The sequence below is a fragment of the Galeopterus variegatus genome, unplaced genomic scaffold, assembly GCF_000696425.1.
Source record: "Galeopterus variegatus unplaced genomic scaffold, G_variegatus-3.0.2 Scaffold6432, whole genome shotgun sequence".
In the NCBI taxonomy this organism is placed as follows: Eukaryota; Metazoa; Chordata; class Mammalia; order Dermoptera; family Cynocephalidae; genus Galeopterus; species Galeopterus variegatus.
The window spans coordinates 67,349-84,966 of NW_007732543.1; the positions used below are offsets into that span (position 1 = coordinate 67,349).

The window sequence follows — 17,618 nt, forward strand, 5'->3', positions numbered from 1 at the left end:
CTATAGGTTGGGGGATATTTTTGAGTTCAGACATTTTTAGTCTTCTTGCTGGACTCAGCCTAATATAGCATTTTTTTTTTTCCATTCTAAGATTGGGTGGTTACTTCTTTTAGATTTGTGGTTTTGATTCAAACACACTGGAATTCAAATGTTTGTTCCAGATCTTCATTGTATTTATTAAATAGACTCAAGTTATTATTATTATTATTATTAAATCCCGGTTTTACATTGGAAGGTTTTTAAAATACTCATTCTATTTTTACATTGGGTAAACCCAGTGTCTCCATTTGTAGTTTTTTCCAGATGAAAATAGCATTAAAGTGTGTTAGTTATACTGTCATGGAAAATTACTGATAGCTAGAATTACAACTCAGCCCTATAACCCATAAGAGTTCAGAGCTCTTTCATTGTAGAACCTTGTCCTAATCTTTACTTTAAAACCTTTATAATTTACCTTTATTTGCTGGGTGAAATTGAGAGTTTTCTAGAAATCAGTAGGCAGTAGAGTCCTTTAAAATTTTCTTTGTAGGTTAAATAACCAAGGATTGGCTGATTGGAAGGTCTTGAGAGAAGGTTATGATAAAATACCCTTTATTGCTTAGCATCAAGTTATGGCTTCTTTCTTTTAAAAAAACAGCAAAAATCGTTCAAGTTAGTTAATTTCTGTCAAGTGAAAAGCTCCTTTATCCTCTAATAAATTAAGGAGGAGTAAAAATGTCCCCTAGTAAATAGCACCTGAAAAATTCTTAGATGTGGTCCATTAATTTAGAAGATGAGTTCAGTGAAAAGAGATGGTGTTTTTGAGTCTTTCTGTTGAAAACAGCTCTGTGTATTAATTCCTTTAAGAGAGCGGGAACGGGAGAGACACAGGCATCGGGACAGCCGAAGATCACCATCTCTGGAAAGGTCCTACAAAAAAGAGTATAAGAGATCTGGAAGGTAAGCAAGGAGTTGACACTAAAAGAAGTTGTAGGATTATCTCCTTGAATTCAGATTTTGTGCTTGTGCAGAGTATCAGCCAAGTCTTCGTAATAGCTTAAGAGTCTGTCCAAGATGACCCGTGAAAAGCTAAACTAGCTGTAACTTAAAAGCCTTTACTTTCAAGATGTATTGATTATGCAAAAGGGAAATCTTGATAAATTTCTAAAATTAGAATTTAAGACCACATTTTCTGACCACAATGCTTTGGAACTATAGATTCATAATTCAACTTATTTTTAAAAAGTCTTGGAAATTTATAATTATGCTCTTAAATTTACTTGTTTCAGGAAAAAAGAGCAAAACTGCAGTTGCACTTTCTTAGAAAAATGGCATTGAGATTGCTGTAATCTAGAATTTATAGAGTTTAACCAATTCTGTATCCAGAAGTAAAATTTGTGGTCTTGTATAATGGTATTTAAGAGCAATCCTTTAAGATTTAGGGTTAATTATTAGCTCTCCCAACTTTGTTATCAGGCAAAGTTACTTAATCTTTCTAAGCCTCAATGTCTCTATTGGTAAAATAAGGACAGTTATACTTACCATATTGAGTGGTGAGAGGTCATTGACCTAGTACACATCAAACAGAAGTAGACCCAAAGTTAAGTGCCACATAAATGGTAGGTAGCTATATATGTAATTATTATCTGAGCACGTGGCTTTAGGAATTGGTAGTGATTAAGTAAAGCAGAAAAGGGGATTTAGGGATAATGTAAGGCAATCAAAGCAGAAATATAACAATATAACTATATTTGTAAATAAACGCGAGACTTCGTTCTTTGAAAGATCATAGAAAAGATCGAGAAAAGAAAAATTACATAATATTAGGTATGAGAGTCATTATGGGGATGGAGAATTTAAAATTATAAAATGTTGGTATTGGTACAGATATGCGAGACTTCGTTCTTTGAAAGATCATAGAAAAGATCGAGAAAAGAAAAATTACATAATATTAGCTATGAGAGTCATTATGGGGATGGAGAATTTAAAATTATAAAATGTTGGTATTGGTACAGATATTTTATTTGAAAAATTTAAAAACATGGATATGATTGGCTGATTTCTAGGAAAATAAAATTACAAGTTTCACACAAATAGCAGAAAACTTTAATATGCCAATAACTATGGAAAAAATTGAAAAAGTTGAATTTGCACCACCTCCAAAATAGTATTAAACTGTTCTAGAACATTGAAGAAGATGGAAGAAAAGCTCAGATCATGCTAAGGTAGCAGGAAAACCTGGACAGCAAAACCTAACCAAGGAAAAGAAATGTACTAACCAGTCTGTCTTATGAATAGGGATATAAAAATATTAATTAGAATACTAGCAAGTTGTTTTTAGTAGGATGTTAAAATAATAGTTGTGTGCGTGCAATAGACTTTATTGCAAGATTGCATGGACAGATAGGTTGGTATTAGAAAATCTGTAATTCTTTGCTTCAAAATATGTAGGGTTATCTTAGTGCCTGCCTACTCAGTATTTAAAATTAAACCAGTATCCATTTATGAGTACAAACTTTAGTACACTAGAATATGAACATCTTTAACATGATGAAAAACACTGTCTCATGATGAATATGATTGATACTATCTCAAAAGAGCCACATTTAACATTGAAACCTAGAGGCCTTCCCATACAAGTTAGAAAAAAGACAAGGGAGCCTCGTTTTCTATCATTTACCTAACATTGTAACAAACAAATTAAAAACATGGTATTCAAGTGTGTCCCAAGTATTGTTCTGGTATGGGTGATGCAGTAATTAACAAGAGTCTCCACTTTACAGGAAAAAGAAAGTTAAATGCTGTAAGTAAGTGCTTTTGGTAGGACAATTACATGTTGCTCTGGGAACATAGCAGTGAAAAACCTAGTTGAGAGTAATCCTAGTCCTAGAGAAATTGACATTTTACTGATACCTGAAGTATGTGTAGGAATGCTTTAGGAGGGGCTGGCTGGTTAGCTTGGTTGGTTAGAGTGTGGTGTTATAATACCAAGGTCAAGGGTTCGGATCCCTGTACTAGGCCAGCTGCCAAAAAAAAAAAAAAAAACAAAAAAACACACACAACCAAAAAATAGTGTGGGCATACATTAGGGAAGGGGGATGATAGGGGAAGAGAGAGGAGCATTTGTGAAGGGTCAAGTGTGGAGAAATGTTTTGAGAAAGTCCAGCCTGGAGATTGGGAAATCAGTTTCAAATGCTTTTGTAGTAATCCACAGGAGAGAAATGATTGTAGCCCAGACCAAGGCAAGAGGATGAGTTAATTTGGGGCATGTGGATTTTGAGAATCTGAGTCAACCAGATGGAATTGTGCGGTGTTTAACTGGATGTATAGTGTGAAGTCCCAGCTGGAAATACTAAAAGCCATGGATTAGATGATACTGACTAGAAAGGGTGAGAGGAAGGCCTGAAGAGAGAAGAGGAGATTGGAGAAAGGCCAGGACATTGTGTTGGTGGGCATTCCTGAGGACCTGTTTGAGGTGGATAATTTTTAATGTATAAACGTACCGGAAATCTTCTTGGTTTAGTGTTTTTTTCCTCCAGTGCCCAGTAGCTTGCAGAGAAAGCAGTCTTGGATCCTATGAGTTCTAACTAATGTGGCAGATAAGAAAATAAAAATTAGAGATGCAAATGTAGTAAAGGAGGAAAAGTTATCAGTTTGCAGTGTAGCATATTGTTACAAAGAAATAATTTAGAGTTTGGATTTTGAATTTTGGAGTGCCTGAGACCTGAAAAAAAAGTTTTGCTCCTATTTGGAAATGCCCTTCTCAAAGTGTTAACAGAAAATGAATACTAATTGATGTTTACAACACACAACTCTGACCATCCATCATTCAAGATGCCTGCTTAGAGGGACTGGGGTGAGGATGTCTTTTGCTTGTGTTTCTTGGTAGTAATAATAATTAAACATTTGGTGGGTTTTTTTTAGAGCTTGTCAAAATATTTATCAACCATATTAGTATTTAACTACCACTTCCGAGCTTTATGATATTGTGTAAAGTGGCCAATTTCTAAGACTTTGTCCTCCTTCGTAGGGGATGTTAATATTTTCCTTATAAGGGTCTTGTAAGGATTACATGTGAGAACATGAGTAAAGTGCTTAGCAGAGTGTCAGGCTCACAGAAAACACCAAAACAAACAAACAAACAAACATAAAAAGCCACTAGGAGCTAAGAGTTGCCGTTATTAGCTGATGGTATGAGTAAAGTGCTTAGCAGAGTGTCAGGCTCACAGAAAACACCAAAACAAACAAACAAACATAAAAAGCCACTAGGAGCTAAGAGTTGCCGTTATTAGCTGATGGTATTTTAATAGCTTTCCCAAATACTAGGAATACCTACTTAGAAAATGTAATGGGAAAAAAAAGTAGGTTCACTACAGAAATTTAAATTAATTAGAATTAAATATCTTGTAATAAACATAAAAAATATATAGGACCAATGGGAAGAAAGCTATAAAATATATCTGATGACAGAGGAGGTGCTGCAGATGAATGGAGGGTGTGCTGCATTCCTGTAGTGGAAGACCATGCTGTAAAAATACCGGTTTCCTTCCAGATAATCTCTAATTTTAATGTAACTTCAGTTGAAGTACTGGCTTTAGAACGTCATAAAGGACTTTAATTTTTCTTTGGAATAGAAGTTAGGATAATGGAGAAAAACAAAAATGCAGAGATACTTACTCTAGTATTAAATGTTCTGGAAATACATAATAATTTAAAAAATTTGATATGGGTATCAATAGATCGATGAAACATATCGAGCAACATTCAGGTTTATATAAAATTTACATGTAATAAATAATATAGAGTTATATATAACATATATAACTATTGTTATATAAATATGAATAATACAGTTGTTTTTTCAAATCATAGTAGAAATTGGCAATTGTGAGTCATTTGGAGGAAAAGACTGAAATTAGATTTCTGCCTTATATCTTGGAGAAATAGTGTAAAAAAAATTAGAGTTAAAAGTAACTGAAGAAAATATAAAATATTTAATTTTAGGATGGGAAAGGATTTCTAAGTAATACACCTAGGCAAGAAGCATAAATGAAAAGATATCTAGATTTAGCTTTATAAAAGTTATAGCTAGCAATAGACAAATATAGAGAATTAAAAGGAAAACCAAAAACTTGAAAAGATTATAATATGTATGACAGAAGAAGGATGATTACTTTAATAAAAACTCTTCTAATAATAAATTAAAAAAAGACTTCAATTCTAGTTTAAAAAAATGTTGGTATAGCATATGACCTGGATATTTACAAATGAAGTGAGCATGAGATGTATTTATTTTAGTAGTGATAAAAAAATTGCAAATTAAATACTTTTTTCTTCTGAATAGAAAAGATTAAGAACAGCCATATTGATAGGATGTATAAGAATGGGAACTTGAATGTGGTTTTGATGTTTGTCTAAACTACCATCTGGAGAGTGGTGCTACCTATCTGGAGAGAAGCTTTAAAAAAAAAGTACGCGCACTTTGGGAAATAATCTGACAAGTGCGTAAACAACACAAGTGTGTTCATGGTAGTGTTGTTTATAGTGGAAAAAATAAATATTGACAACTGAAATGACTCACTAGATTTGTTAAATTATGGCATGCACACATAAAAGAGTAATATGCATCTATTAAAAACGATTCAGATATAGAAATATGTTCTTGATTTACTGTTGGATTAGAAGAGCAGGCTCTATAAAGTTCTCTTTTTTGTTAAGCATATGTATATGTATATACACACATACATATATTCATGTATCTATAGATGTTTTAGAACATTCATGAAATATACTTGTTTTTGAGTAGTGTTATAGGTGATTTTTGTTTATGCTTTATTATTTTTCTACAGTAAAAATACACATTTTATTTTGACAGTAAGTTTTTTTTCTGGTAACAAAACTAATAATGCATGTTATAATATTTAGGAGTTAAATAAGTGATCAATATGTATAATCTTTATAATCACCCCCACCCCCAGTATACAAACACACACACACTCACTCACTCACTCACTCACTCACTCACTCACTCACTCACTCACTTTCCCTCCCTGTTGTAAAATTAGAAGTTGGTGGTAGAGTTAATGACAATAGTTAATTTGTTACTTTGATTGGCATGTAAACTTTCTTGGATAGAAGTAACTATTAATGGAGCTGTGGAGGCTTCTAGCTGGTCTAATAATGCAGTTATTTTCCTTAGCTGGATTCTCAAGGTCTGTATGTTTGCCTAAATTTCTTGGGCTTAGATTAAAATCTACCCTACAGGTTTTTCCCTCCAAGTACATCCATAGGATGGGTCTTTGCGCATTTCTAGCCTCAGGAATTCAAGGAGACAGAGTTATTTTTTCATCCTTCTTTATTAACTGAATTAGTATTAGTATTTGTGGTCTCCCATCCAAGTACTAACCAGATCTGACCTTGCTTAGCTTCCGAGATCAGATGAGATTGGGTGTGGTCGGGGTGGTATGGCCATAGACTGAGTTAATATTAGTATTTGTGGGGATCAGAATTAGAAAAAGTGTTGGTTCACTAAGTAGTAATACCCAAGTCTGGAGTTCCAGAGAGATGGTTAAGGATGATATAACTGTTTTACTCTTGGATTCTAGTCCTCAGGCTAAATTTATGGCCAAGTTAAAACCATGTTTTGTGAAGTCTTTTTTTTTTCCTGGCAAAGCAAGATGTGGAGTATTCAAAACTAGTAATGTCATTGCTGAAGTTGTCCATATGTGGAGATTTCCAAATATTTCTCAAATATCTTTCTCTTCTAGGAGTTATGGTTTACTGGTTGTTCCTGAACCTGCTGGATGCACACCAGAATTACCTGGGGAGATTACTAAAAATACAGATTCTTGGGCCCCACCCCCGGAGACTGTGATTCAGTAAGTAGATCTGGGGTAGGGCCTGGGAATTTGTATTTTTAAACAAGTAAACTTCAGGTGATTCTGATGCCACCAGACTGGTGTTTAGGAATCACTGTTTAAAAAAAGTAAAATGTGGTTTGGCATGGTATTTATATCTTAGGTGAAGAATGCAAAGTAGTTTCTATTTGGACCCTTCCTCGTCTGTGGGGAACTTGAAAGGAGATCTCCACATCTTTGAAAAAAAGGGTTTGAGAAGTCTCTCATAGTGGTGTGATATTTTACTTGATAAATTAGAGCAGGCTTTTAAGTCACGTAGTTTGTGGGATAGAGGGAAGGGAAATCTCACGTAACGAGCACTTTCATGGTGCCGGAACTTTACTCCATGCTTCTCACATTATCTTAGTTAATCTTCAGAACATTACTGGCAAGAAGGTGTTCTGTCAGTTAGTAGTGCTACTGTGTGTAATTACACCTGACTAAACTTGACTTAAACGAGCCAGGCACATTCTTCTCGTAACAAGGAGTCTGGAGGGAGGCAGTGGCTGGTACTTGTTTGGTGGCTCGGTGACAGCAGGGCTCTGCTGTCTTCTTGAGCATCCTCCACAGGTAATGGATGCTGCAGCACCTGCAGCATCACGTCCTTCACACCTGTGTCCACATGCAGGATGCAGAGGGCATGTCGGATGGGGATTCCTCCAGCACCTTGCCCAATCTCCCCTCCCATCCCTTCGCCAGAGCTGTGTCACATGCCTACCCCAGGGATTGGTTTTCTATCACTGTCATGACAAATTTCCACAAACTGCATGGCTTAAAACCACACACACTTATTATCTCCCAGTTCTGGGGGTCAGAAGTCCAACCTGGGTCTTACTGGCTAAATCAAGGTGTCAGCAGGGCTGCGTTTCTTTCTGGAGGCTCTGGAGAAAATCCGTTCTCTTGCTCATTCAGGTTGTTGGCAGGGTTCAGTTCCTTGTGGCTATAGGATGGAGCTCTTGTTTCTTTGCTGGCTGTCAGCTGAGGGCTCTTCCCAGCTCCTAGAGGCCACGTGCATTCCTTGGCTGGTGGACTCCTTCCTCCATCTTCAAAGCCACCAGCAATGGTGGGTCAAGTCCTTCTCATGTTTTGAGTATCTCCTGCCTCTTCTTCTGTTGCTTCTCTGACCCCTATTAGCAAAGTTCTCTGCTATTAAGGGCACCTATTAATAGATTGGGTCCACCCTGGTAATCCAGGATGATCTCCCTGTTCCAAATTCTATGATCATAATCACATCTGCAAGTACTTTCTGCTATGTAAGAGAACATATTTAGCTTCTGGAGATTAGGACGTGGACATCTTTGGGATTAGGGTGGTGGTTTGGCCCACTTTCCCTGAGATCAAGAGTTCTCTGCCCAAAATCTGAACAGAATCACACTTCTATTAGCAAGGAAGAAGGGAAGAATGGCTGCCATAGACATTATATTTTTAAAACAGTAAAGATGAAGATACTGAAGTTCAGAGAATTTAAACAGGCCAAGCTGGTTTTTTTTCTTAACGTTGTTATGGGTATATTAAAACTCTAATGTAGAAGGAAGACTGATAAACCCAAAAGGCCAACATTTGCTTCTGAGTTTTGTCACCCATGGTGCAGAGAGGTTGGTAGGAATGTCAGGGCTACCACGGCCTTGTCCGTCTCATCAGTGAAGTGAGGCCTGAGGACAAGCAATTATCCCCTCTCCTGGGTAGCAGATTTTATGATTTGCCTTAATTTACATTTAAGTGGTCTGGTGTTTACATTTTGAGGTTACTAAGTGAAAGAGTATGGACATTTAAAGTGATTTTTCAACCTGGAAAGAGTGGGGAGAAGTGGAGAACTTCCTGTAGGAATGCATTGCAAAATCCTTATGTTTTAGGTGTGTGTGTGTGTGTGTGTGTGTGTGTGTGTGTGTGTGTGTGTGTGTGTGTGTGTGTGTGTGTGTGTGTGTGTGTGTGTGTGTGTGTGTGTGTGTGTGTGTGTGTGTGTGTGTGTGTGTGTGTGTGTGTGTGTGTGTGTGTGTGTGTGTACATACATGCATGCATGTGTGTGCCTATGTATGTGAGAGAGGGAGAGTTTCTGTCTATCCCTGTGTTTATGATATGTGTGGGGGCGGGTATAGGCTTTCTTCTTGCTCATTGGGCTGTTGTGGAAGGAAGACTATCAGTGACTTTCAGCAGGGAGTGTACATTCCGTAGGAAGGTGTCTGGTGTTGGTTGTCATGAATTTTCCAAGGCTCATGATTCTTTTTTAGTGTCATATCAAAGGGCATGGATGAACAGTTCTGATGTTTCTGAATGTTGGCAAAGTGCATTTACCTGAGGACTGTGTTAGTTTCATTCAGAATAGCATTACCAGCATTGGGTATTTTGTTTTTAAATGTTTGTTAAATTGAAGTTGAAAAATTATGTCTGGTTGTTAAAAATTCTGTGCTTGTGAAGTCTTGTGTATCTTTCATATGATCATTATTAATATAGTTTTTAATATTGATCCTTTATTTTTAAAAGGGAGATTCTACTGTAGTTGGGACAAGTAGACTCCGTGACTTATATGACAGATTTGAGGAAGAGTTGGGGAGCAGGCAAGAAAAGGCCAAAGCTGCCAGACCACCGTGGGAACCTCCAAAGACCAAGCTAGATGAAGATTTAGGTGAGTCAAAGAGTCGCTAGACCAAGACCCTGTGCTCTGTTATTATCACTTAATCCTGGACTTTTGGTGAAGTATCCTTGAGAGTTCTAAATTGAAATTTCCTCATTTACATTTTATTTTGCTTAATTACAATCAGCAAAATACATAGCAGTGGAACTTTCTTCTTTTTGATCTTATTTTCCTTTGTCACATTCAGCAGGAGACGGAAGAAATCTCGTTTGCAAAGCATGCTAACCAGTGTGTTCCTTGTAGGACTGTCCAGTCTTAGAATCAGAAGAGAGGTGGTCGAGCACTCCTCTGAAAGCAGGAGCCTGTGCCCCTACCTCTGACAATGGCAGGCAGCCCTCGTTGGCCCTCAAACCAGGAGGTTTGATGAGGAAACAGCAGTTGTAGCCTGGCTCTGTCTGAGACTTTATCTACTCACACAGACAGTTTCCATAACTTTTTCACATGGCACTCTCTATATTTTAGTGTTTGTGTTCTCAGGTTCCAAGGAGATGAGATTCTAAGTGAAATCTTTGAGGACATAAACTGCTTTAATATTTTGTGTCCTTAGACCCTAACAGAATGTCATGCACAGATGAGACATTCGATGTGCTCTTGTGTACGGGTTCCCTCTGATGCTCATCTCCCCACCTTCATTACATCTCATGTGCTGACAGGCAGTATCTGTAGTGGGTAAGAGCACTGTCTCAGGAGTCCAAAGGCCTGGCTTCCAGTTCCTCTCCAGCACTTACTTGATATGTGACCCAGGGCAAGTGATTTAACCTCTGTGTCTCAGTTTTCCCATCTGTAAGATAGTGATGACAATAGCATCTACCTCATGCAGTACACATAAATACAATTCTGTGTTGGATTTTACTATTTTGCTGCTACTACATTAATCTCTTCTAGGATTTTCTAACTTCTAGGTCTTTTTTTAAAAATTGTGGTAAAATACACATAACATAAAATTTACCATCTTAACCATTTTAAGTGTACAGTTCGGTAGGGTTAAGTGCATTCACATTGTTTGCAACCAGAACTGTTTTCATCTTGCAAAACTGAAACCCCATACCCATTAAGCAATAATTCCTCAGCTCCTCTCCCCAGCCCCTGGCAACCACCATTTGACTTTCTGTCTATGAATTTGACGATTCCAGGTATCTCGTATAAATGGAGTCACGTGGAATTTGTCTTTTTGTGACTGCCTTATTTCAGGTAGCATAATTCTACGTCTGTTTTTACCAAGGCACTTTCAAGGACTAAAATTTTCTATTGCTGTTGTTGAGAGAAAAAAATTTAAAGTCTTCCATCTTGCATTTGCAGCCATCCCACTGTTTTTCTGTGGGGCCTGTGTCCAGCTGGAATCTGCCCAGGTTCTTACCTCCATGCCCTTGCCTATGTGCTCCCTTTCGCTCCTTTCCTCTCGCCTCCTCCTCATCGGCTTCCTACTGTTCTGCCTCAGTGCCTGGTCACGCATGCCCCTTCCATGAAATTGTCACTGTCCTTTCCAGATCACGGTGCACTCACCCTTTTCTGAATCGCTACAGCTTTTTAAGTGTGAAGCCACATACTACTACTTTTTTTCCATTGAGTCTGGTGTTGTTCAATAAGTCTTATTTTCTCTGTAACAATCTTTGTTTTCTTTGCTTTCCCAAGTCGATTATGACTTAGCATTATGGGCTGTGTTATTTTTCTTGGTATTGCTCAGCAGAGTGTTTGGTGCAGAGTAGGCCCTCAAATATTTGCTGGAAGAATAAACTGTTCTTACATTTAGAGGTTTAGGTCGTTTGAAGTCTCCACCAAAACCATCTTGTTAATTTCTTAAACTTCTGTCTATTTTTCCCAACCTCTAATAGAGAGTTCCAGTGAATCTGAGTGTGAGTCTGATGAAGACAGCACCTGTTCTAGCAGTTCAGACTCGGAAGTTTTTGACGTCATTGCAGAAATCAAACGCAAAAAGGCCCACCCTGACCGACTGCACGACGAACTTTGGTACAACGACCCAGGCCAGGTGCTTGTGTTTTTATGCTCTTGCTAGGAAGGTTGCAAACCCACACATCATGTTTATGGCTCTGGGCTCAGAAAATGCACGGTGACTGGTATTGAAAGTGAATTTTGCTGTCAGCATTATGTGTCACTGTTCAGAGCTTATTTCTTTTCACCTTTAGAGTTTAGCTCCAAAGCTTAAGCACCAGAGCAGCTATTCCCTGAATCGTATTTGATGGTGTTTGTAAGTTCTGTGTTGGGGAGCAGGATGATGGTGCTGCCTCATTCAACTTACAGGAGATGGAAGAGACAAATGGTAGGACTGCAGAACTTGTAGGGCTTTTTAAAAGCAGTTCACATGGAAGGTATCTTGCTGCAAAATAGTAAGCAAGTCCTATAGTGATAAGGCCTTGTAAGTTCTCTTCCTTGTAATGCATGTTCGGGCTAATGATGTACCAGCAGGACATAATCACTTTTATTTTAAATTACTGTTTTATTATGAAGTAATACATAATAAAAATAGCATCTTTATAAAGGATTTGCTTTTGACAAATACACAGTACATACAAAAATAATACTAGGGTACTTCAAGAAGTTCATGGAAAAATATAGTTGAAAGATAATACAAATCTTTCCATGAACTTTTTGAAGTACCTTAGTACTATTTTTGTATGTATTATATATTTTTCAGAAACAAATCTCATATCTTTAATACATGTGGAGTTATTAAGCATAATAAAACATATACCTATAAAAGTATCATTTAAATTTATATTTGGTAAATACATTTATACCATTCTGTATTAATTAGAACGCTCTTCTCCCAGTTCTTATTAGATGACAGCTGTCTAATTTTTTTTTCTTGATAGAAACAATATAGTTAGAATGTCTGGCAAAAATGTACTTTGTGGTGCCTTTTGCTCTTGGAATTAAGGAGAAATGTTTGCAAAATTGCCAATGCATTTTAAAACTTATTTTTGTGTATTGATCACAAATATGGTTTTCTTTTCAAACAGTGTTATTGAGTTATACTTTACATATGATACAATTTACACACTGAAAGTTTACAGTCCAATGTTTTTAGTATATTCACAGGGCTGTGCAACTGTCATCAGAATCTAATTTTAAAACATTTTTGTCTCCCCTAGAAGAAACCCTTCCTCAGTTTGTGGTCTTTTTAATTGACTGTTGTTCTTTATTGGGAAACCTCTACCTTGATTTCTGTGGATTTCTATTCCTATCAGAGACTTGCCTGTAGGAGTGTCTGCTTTCTGGAAATCAGTGAGCACTAAATGGCAAACCTGTAGGGTGTCTGTCTGCTTTCTGGAAATCAGTGAGCACTAAATGATTTTCCCACATTTTTCATCACAAGTTTTGAGCAATGTCAGGAGTGTGTTGTGACTTTTGATGGAATCCTATTATGTCTCTTGTTTGCCAGCTGTTACTTTAGATAACATCTAAACATAATATTATTTTTAGATAGTTATACTATTCCTCTGCTGTACCACCTCAAGCTGTAGATTTCCCCAAAGGCAAAAGAAACTTATAGCCTTTCACTTTAATTTTCCTTTTTGAAGTCTTATTGAGATATTTTTATTTACATTTTAATTGGGTACAATGAGTTACAAATCCCTAGAACTTTAAAGAAATATATGTAGATATATATTTTTTAATTAATACAAAGAAAGAGAAATGGAACTCCACTTCCACATTCTCCCCATCTAAGCTCTGATCTCCTTTTTGATTCGGTATTACCGTTTATACTGGATAAGCTCTTGAAACTGGCCTTCAGGCCTTTGATTTTGATGTCAGTTTTGCTACTCTGATCTTCTCACCTTCCTTTTAGGTGGGTCTCATGGCCCTGGAGCATAAATGATGCCTTGCATTTAGACAGGTCTCATGGCCCTGGAGCATAACGTGGGCTTTCTGCCTTCTCTTTTTCTCTCATGTGTGCTGGTGCCTCATGTGGAATTGCCATCTTCTTTTCCTGTCCTGTCCAACCCTGCCCTTTTTGTCTCTTTGAAGCCTTCCCTGACCAACTACTGCAGCCCCAGTGGTGCCTCCATTTAGAGTGATTTTCTTTTTCTTTTAAATTAGCAAGCATATTATATGTATGTTGTTCTCCTACCTAGAATTAATGTTACTTGTGTACACAGACCCTGTGCTGTTTATCCCCTCTGATGCTCAGCACTCATTTTTCTATCCAAGAGGTATTCCAGAATTGCTCACTTATTGAGTCACGTTGGTGACAGTAAGATGAATTCAGCTGAAAAAAGAGTCTAACCTGAGCAATATTGAAAGTTTTTCTGGTTCTAGTAGGCATTTTCTTCTCTCTGCTTCAGAAATACCTTTAAGTTTCTCTTGTCAAAACCTTTAATCTGCAGGTCACCTTTGAAACATTCTCTGTGTTTCTCCAGGATATAAATATGCTTTTCTTTTGTGAAAGAGTCATTTTTCCTGAAATAAGAAATAGGAAAAAAAGTACTGAAAAGTGGTAGGAGAAGATGGGGGCAAGCTGTGTGCTGACATAGATATTTTCTGCTTGGCTGCACAAATAGCTTGGGAATCCAGTGTTGTCACAAGGCTACCCTTTATCAAACTATATAGACAGTTTGCAGCTTTATTGGCTTTGGAACATCCGTTTAATCTTCTAGCCGTGACAGCCTCTTCAGAGCTTCAGCACTCTTGACATTAAAACCCACACAGTTTCTGAAGCATCGTCGTGCATGGTGAGGATTTTCCCCCAATAAAAACGAATTACATTGTGTTTCTGACAGATGAATGATGGACCACTCTGCAAATGCAGTGCAAAAGCGAGACGCACAGGAATTAGGCACAGCATTTATCCTGGAGAAGAGGTAACTGGTTTGGATTTTTACGTGGAGAAGCCAGAATTAGACAGATATTGTTGCTGTTCTTTTCCTCAGAAGTGAAACATACCATTGAAATACTCTTTTCATACTCCCCGATAGTCTTTTTTACCGATAATTGCAGAGGAAAAGTACTGGGGTTTTGGGGATGGAGTGGTGAATGTTATCAAGGAAACTTTAGAAAGTTTTGGAAGGATCATGACTTAAAATTGGTGTATGTGATGTGTTTAATTATTTTCAGTATTTTAAAACTGCACCTATTATAATATGTTCCATGTTTTTAGCTTTTTTAATGAAAAAAAAATATTAATATATATATTAATTATATATGTTAATATATATATAATTAAATATATGAATATATATTTTCCATGTTTTTAGCTTTTTTTATGAAAGCATAATTGATTATACATATTTGGAGGGTACAAAGTTGAATATCAGTACCTGTGTTCAATGTGTGATGATCAAATCAGGATAATTAGCATGCTCATCACTACAAAACGTAATCATTTCTTGTGTCCTTTAACCAATTTCTCATTAACCCCCCTCTTCTCTCCCCCTTTCCCACCTCTAGTAACCACAGTTCTGTTCATTCCTTCTGAAAGTTCATATGTTTTTATCATTAATGGTTATGAATTGCCCTGGTGAAATGCTCTTAACTAAAGTGCTGTGAGGCACATGTCCTCTGTCCTCGGGTACGGGTAGGGGGTGTAAGTTAAGGCAGCCATTCGCTGCCTGCTGTGCTTTTCTTTCACTGAAGTGCTTGTCAGACTCAGTGTCTTATTAGTCCCTTGTCCCGACCAAACTGTAAGTAGTATGCTGACTCCTGGTTTGTCAGGGACACTGAATAAGTTTGACTGAATGGGTAGAACACACTCTACATCATAGAGCCATAGATAACTACTCACTTTCAATTATTTTCCTTCATTTTTTTCCCATTATCTTTTATTTCTATAAGCTGTTTTAATTAATCCCTGGATTATCACCCCATGAATCAGTGCATGAATAAACGTAGTGTATGTAAATACTTAATTTTTATGTAAAACTTGTTTGAGGCATAACAATAATTGAAATAAAGGCTATGAGACAGTGCCTGGTAATTTCAGATACTTGCTTCCCTTTTACTGATTGAAAGTTGGAAAGTGTAGCAAGGAATTGTGGGACAAGGTGGCATCTTGTGACTGTTCGTGCATGTGCCTCAGGTTGGGAGCTTTGAGATATTGATTAGGGATCCACGCCCGTGACAAGAAGAGAGCAGTGGCAGGGTTGAGCAGAGGGGCAGCCCACCGGTGCTGAGGGTTTGATCAAGCCTGGCTTGTTGGAATTTCCTTGTATTGGGCTGCAATGGCCTTCATATCCCCATCTCTCCGGGTCCCTAGGGCAGGCTGTCCCAGGAAGGGCACATCTTTGGGAGAGGAGGCTCAGCAGCTGAGGTGACCCCAGAGGAGCTGACAGCTGCAGGCTGTGTGCTGACCACACTCGCCACAGCTGGGCAACATGCCCTGCCTTGAAGGGATGCTGGGTGGGTGGGGGTGCTAGCTGAGCCTGTGAAGGCAGGAACGGCAAACCTGTACTCAGAGGACATGTTTATTCCTGTGAGAACAGACTTCTGACCCTTTCAAGATATAGCAGGCCTATGTAGTCAACTTGCTACCAAGTGGCAGGTTTGTGTCCTCAAGGAATGGTGCCATTTGGGGTCTCAGCATGGTCATTGTAGCTAGCCAGTTGGATGTTTGGCATTGGCAGTTGCTTAGTTAGCTAAGCCTGGGCAAGTGGGGTCCGTGCTGTTGGGCTCATGTGAAGCCTCCATCTTTGTTACTGTGGTCACTTCATTCATGTGCCCATCCTATCACTCTTGGGTTGTTGAGGACAGAAGCTGGCTGACACCAGCTGCCTCAGTCATTTTGTCTACATGGTACTCAGTACCTCTTCTGCGGTGGCTGGTCTCTGATGGGCATCCATAGGGGATACAGAGGCCATTGTGCTACCTCCTTTTTGTTCACTCGGGTCTCCACCCCAAGACCTTCTCATCCATGATCTGCCAATTTTTTTTCTTTTAGGCCCCTGAACAGCTGCCATGGCCACTTGCTTCGGCCCATGAGCCCCTCTATATTCTAACTTCAGGCCACTTCTCTTTTCACACAAAGTGGATGACCAGATACACCATCTGAAACTGCCCACTGGGGGAGATTGTCCCTCATTGCTGTCTTTCAGAGCCATCCATGAATGAGGCTATAGTGCAGTCCATTTTTGACTTGCAACCACTTAGCAGCTGATTTATTTGCAAACCAAGCTTGGACTTTTTTCTCTGCTTTCACTCTTACATCCTTAGTCATCAGCTAAGGGAGGAGTGCTGGTGCAACAGTCGTGGAGCCAAGGGGATCTGTGACCTGCCCAGGCAGCTGTTCCTATGTGTGCTCAGCTCTGGATATACCACCTCTGTCTTATGCTGCATTGTTGCTGGAGCCACGCAGCTTTATTGCCTGATGGGACTGAGAGAATCCAGCGTATGATGGATGATTCTGGCTACATGTCTAACTGGTGTCTCTTGGCCAGATCTTCCATATCTATGAAGGTACAGTAGCACATCAGGGTTGTTTTTTCAAAGGCACATAGTTCTTCACTGCAGATGGCATGGCCTTGATCCAGAACCCCAGGGACCACCATTGTGATTCTTCCAGTGTTGCCTGCCACAAACTCCTCTCAACATCTTTTCCCACCAGCACCACAGGCTCTGGCAAGTTGTATGGCCCTAGCAGCAGGGCTGCCTGTACTCTAGCCTGAAACTGCTGAGGCCTTTCTCACTTGGGCTGCACTCAGTGCTGGCAGGCTTTTGTGCCACCCTTAGATAGGCTAGAGCAGTATTCTTAGGTGTGGATTATGCTGCTTCCCAAGCCTGAAGAGACCCACCAGCTGTTGTGCTTCCTTCATCATAGGAGGTGGAAGATATAATCATTGTCTTTTACTTTGGAGGGGATGTCTTGGCACTCCCCAGACCACTGGGCTCCTAAAAATTGGGTGGCTATGGTAGGGCCCTGAATCTTTGTAGAGTTTGTCTCTCATCCTTTGTAGTGTGTGTGTTTTACCAAGGCCTCTAGCCTGATCAATATAATGTCAAAGACATCAATGGAGCAGTGCGATTTTCTGCAGTATATTAGTCTGTTTTTGTGTTGCTGTACTAGAATACCTCAAACTGGGTAATTTATAAGGAAAAGAGGTTTATTTGGCTCATGATTCTGGAAAAGCTGTATCTGGCATGGGCCTTAGTTTGCTTCTACT

The 17,618-nt window shown here is 38.5% G+C and overlaps 1 protein-coding gene across 1 annotated transcript in view; it reads left to right on the forward strand.

Annotated features, from left to right (window-relative positions):
• The window catches only part of DROSHA (drosha, ribonuclease type III), a gene marked incomplete at its 3' end in the record, with an annotated part of 73,017 nt that overhangs the window by 13,008 nt on the left and 42,391 nt on the right, over positions 1–17,618 (forward strand). The window contains exons 5-10 of the mRNA XM_008590889.1: positions 847–939; positions 6,747–6,857; positions 7,361–7,445; positions 9,357–9,498; positions 11,340–11,494; positions 14,247–14,327. Of these exons, the coding sequence (XP_008589111.1) occupies positions 847–939; positions 6,747–6,857; positions 7,361–7,445; positions 9,357–9,498; positions 11,340–11,494; positions 14,247–14,327 (667 nt within the window). The remainder of the gene's footprint in view (positions 1–846; positions 940–6,746; positions 6,858–7,360; positions 7,446–9,356; positions 9,499–11,339; positions 11,495–14,246; positions 14,328–17,618) is intronic.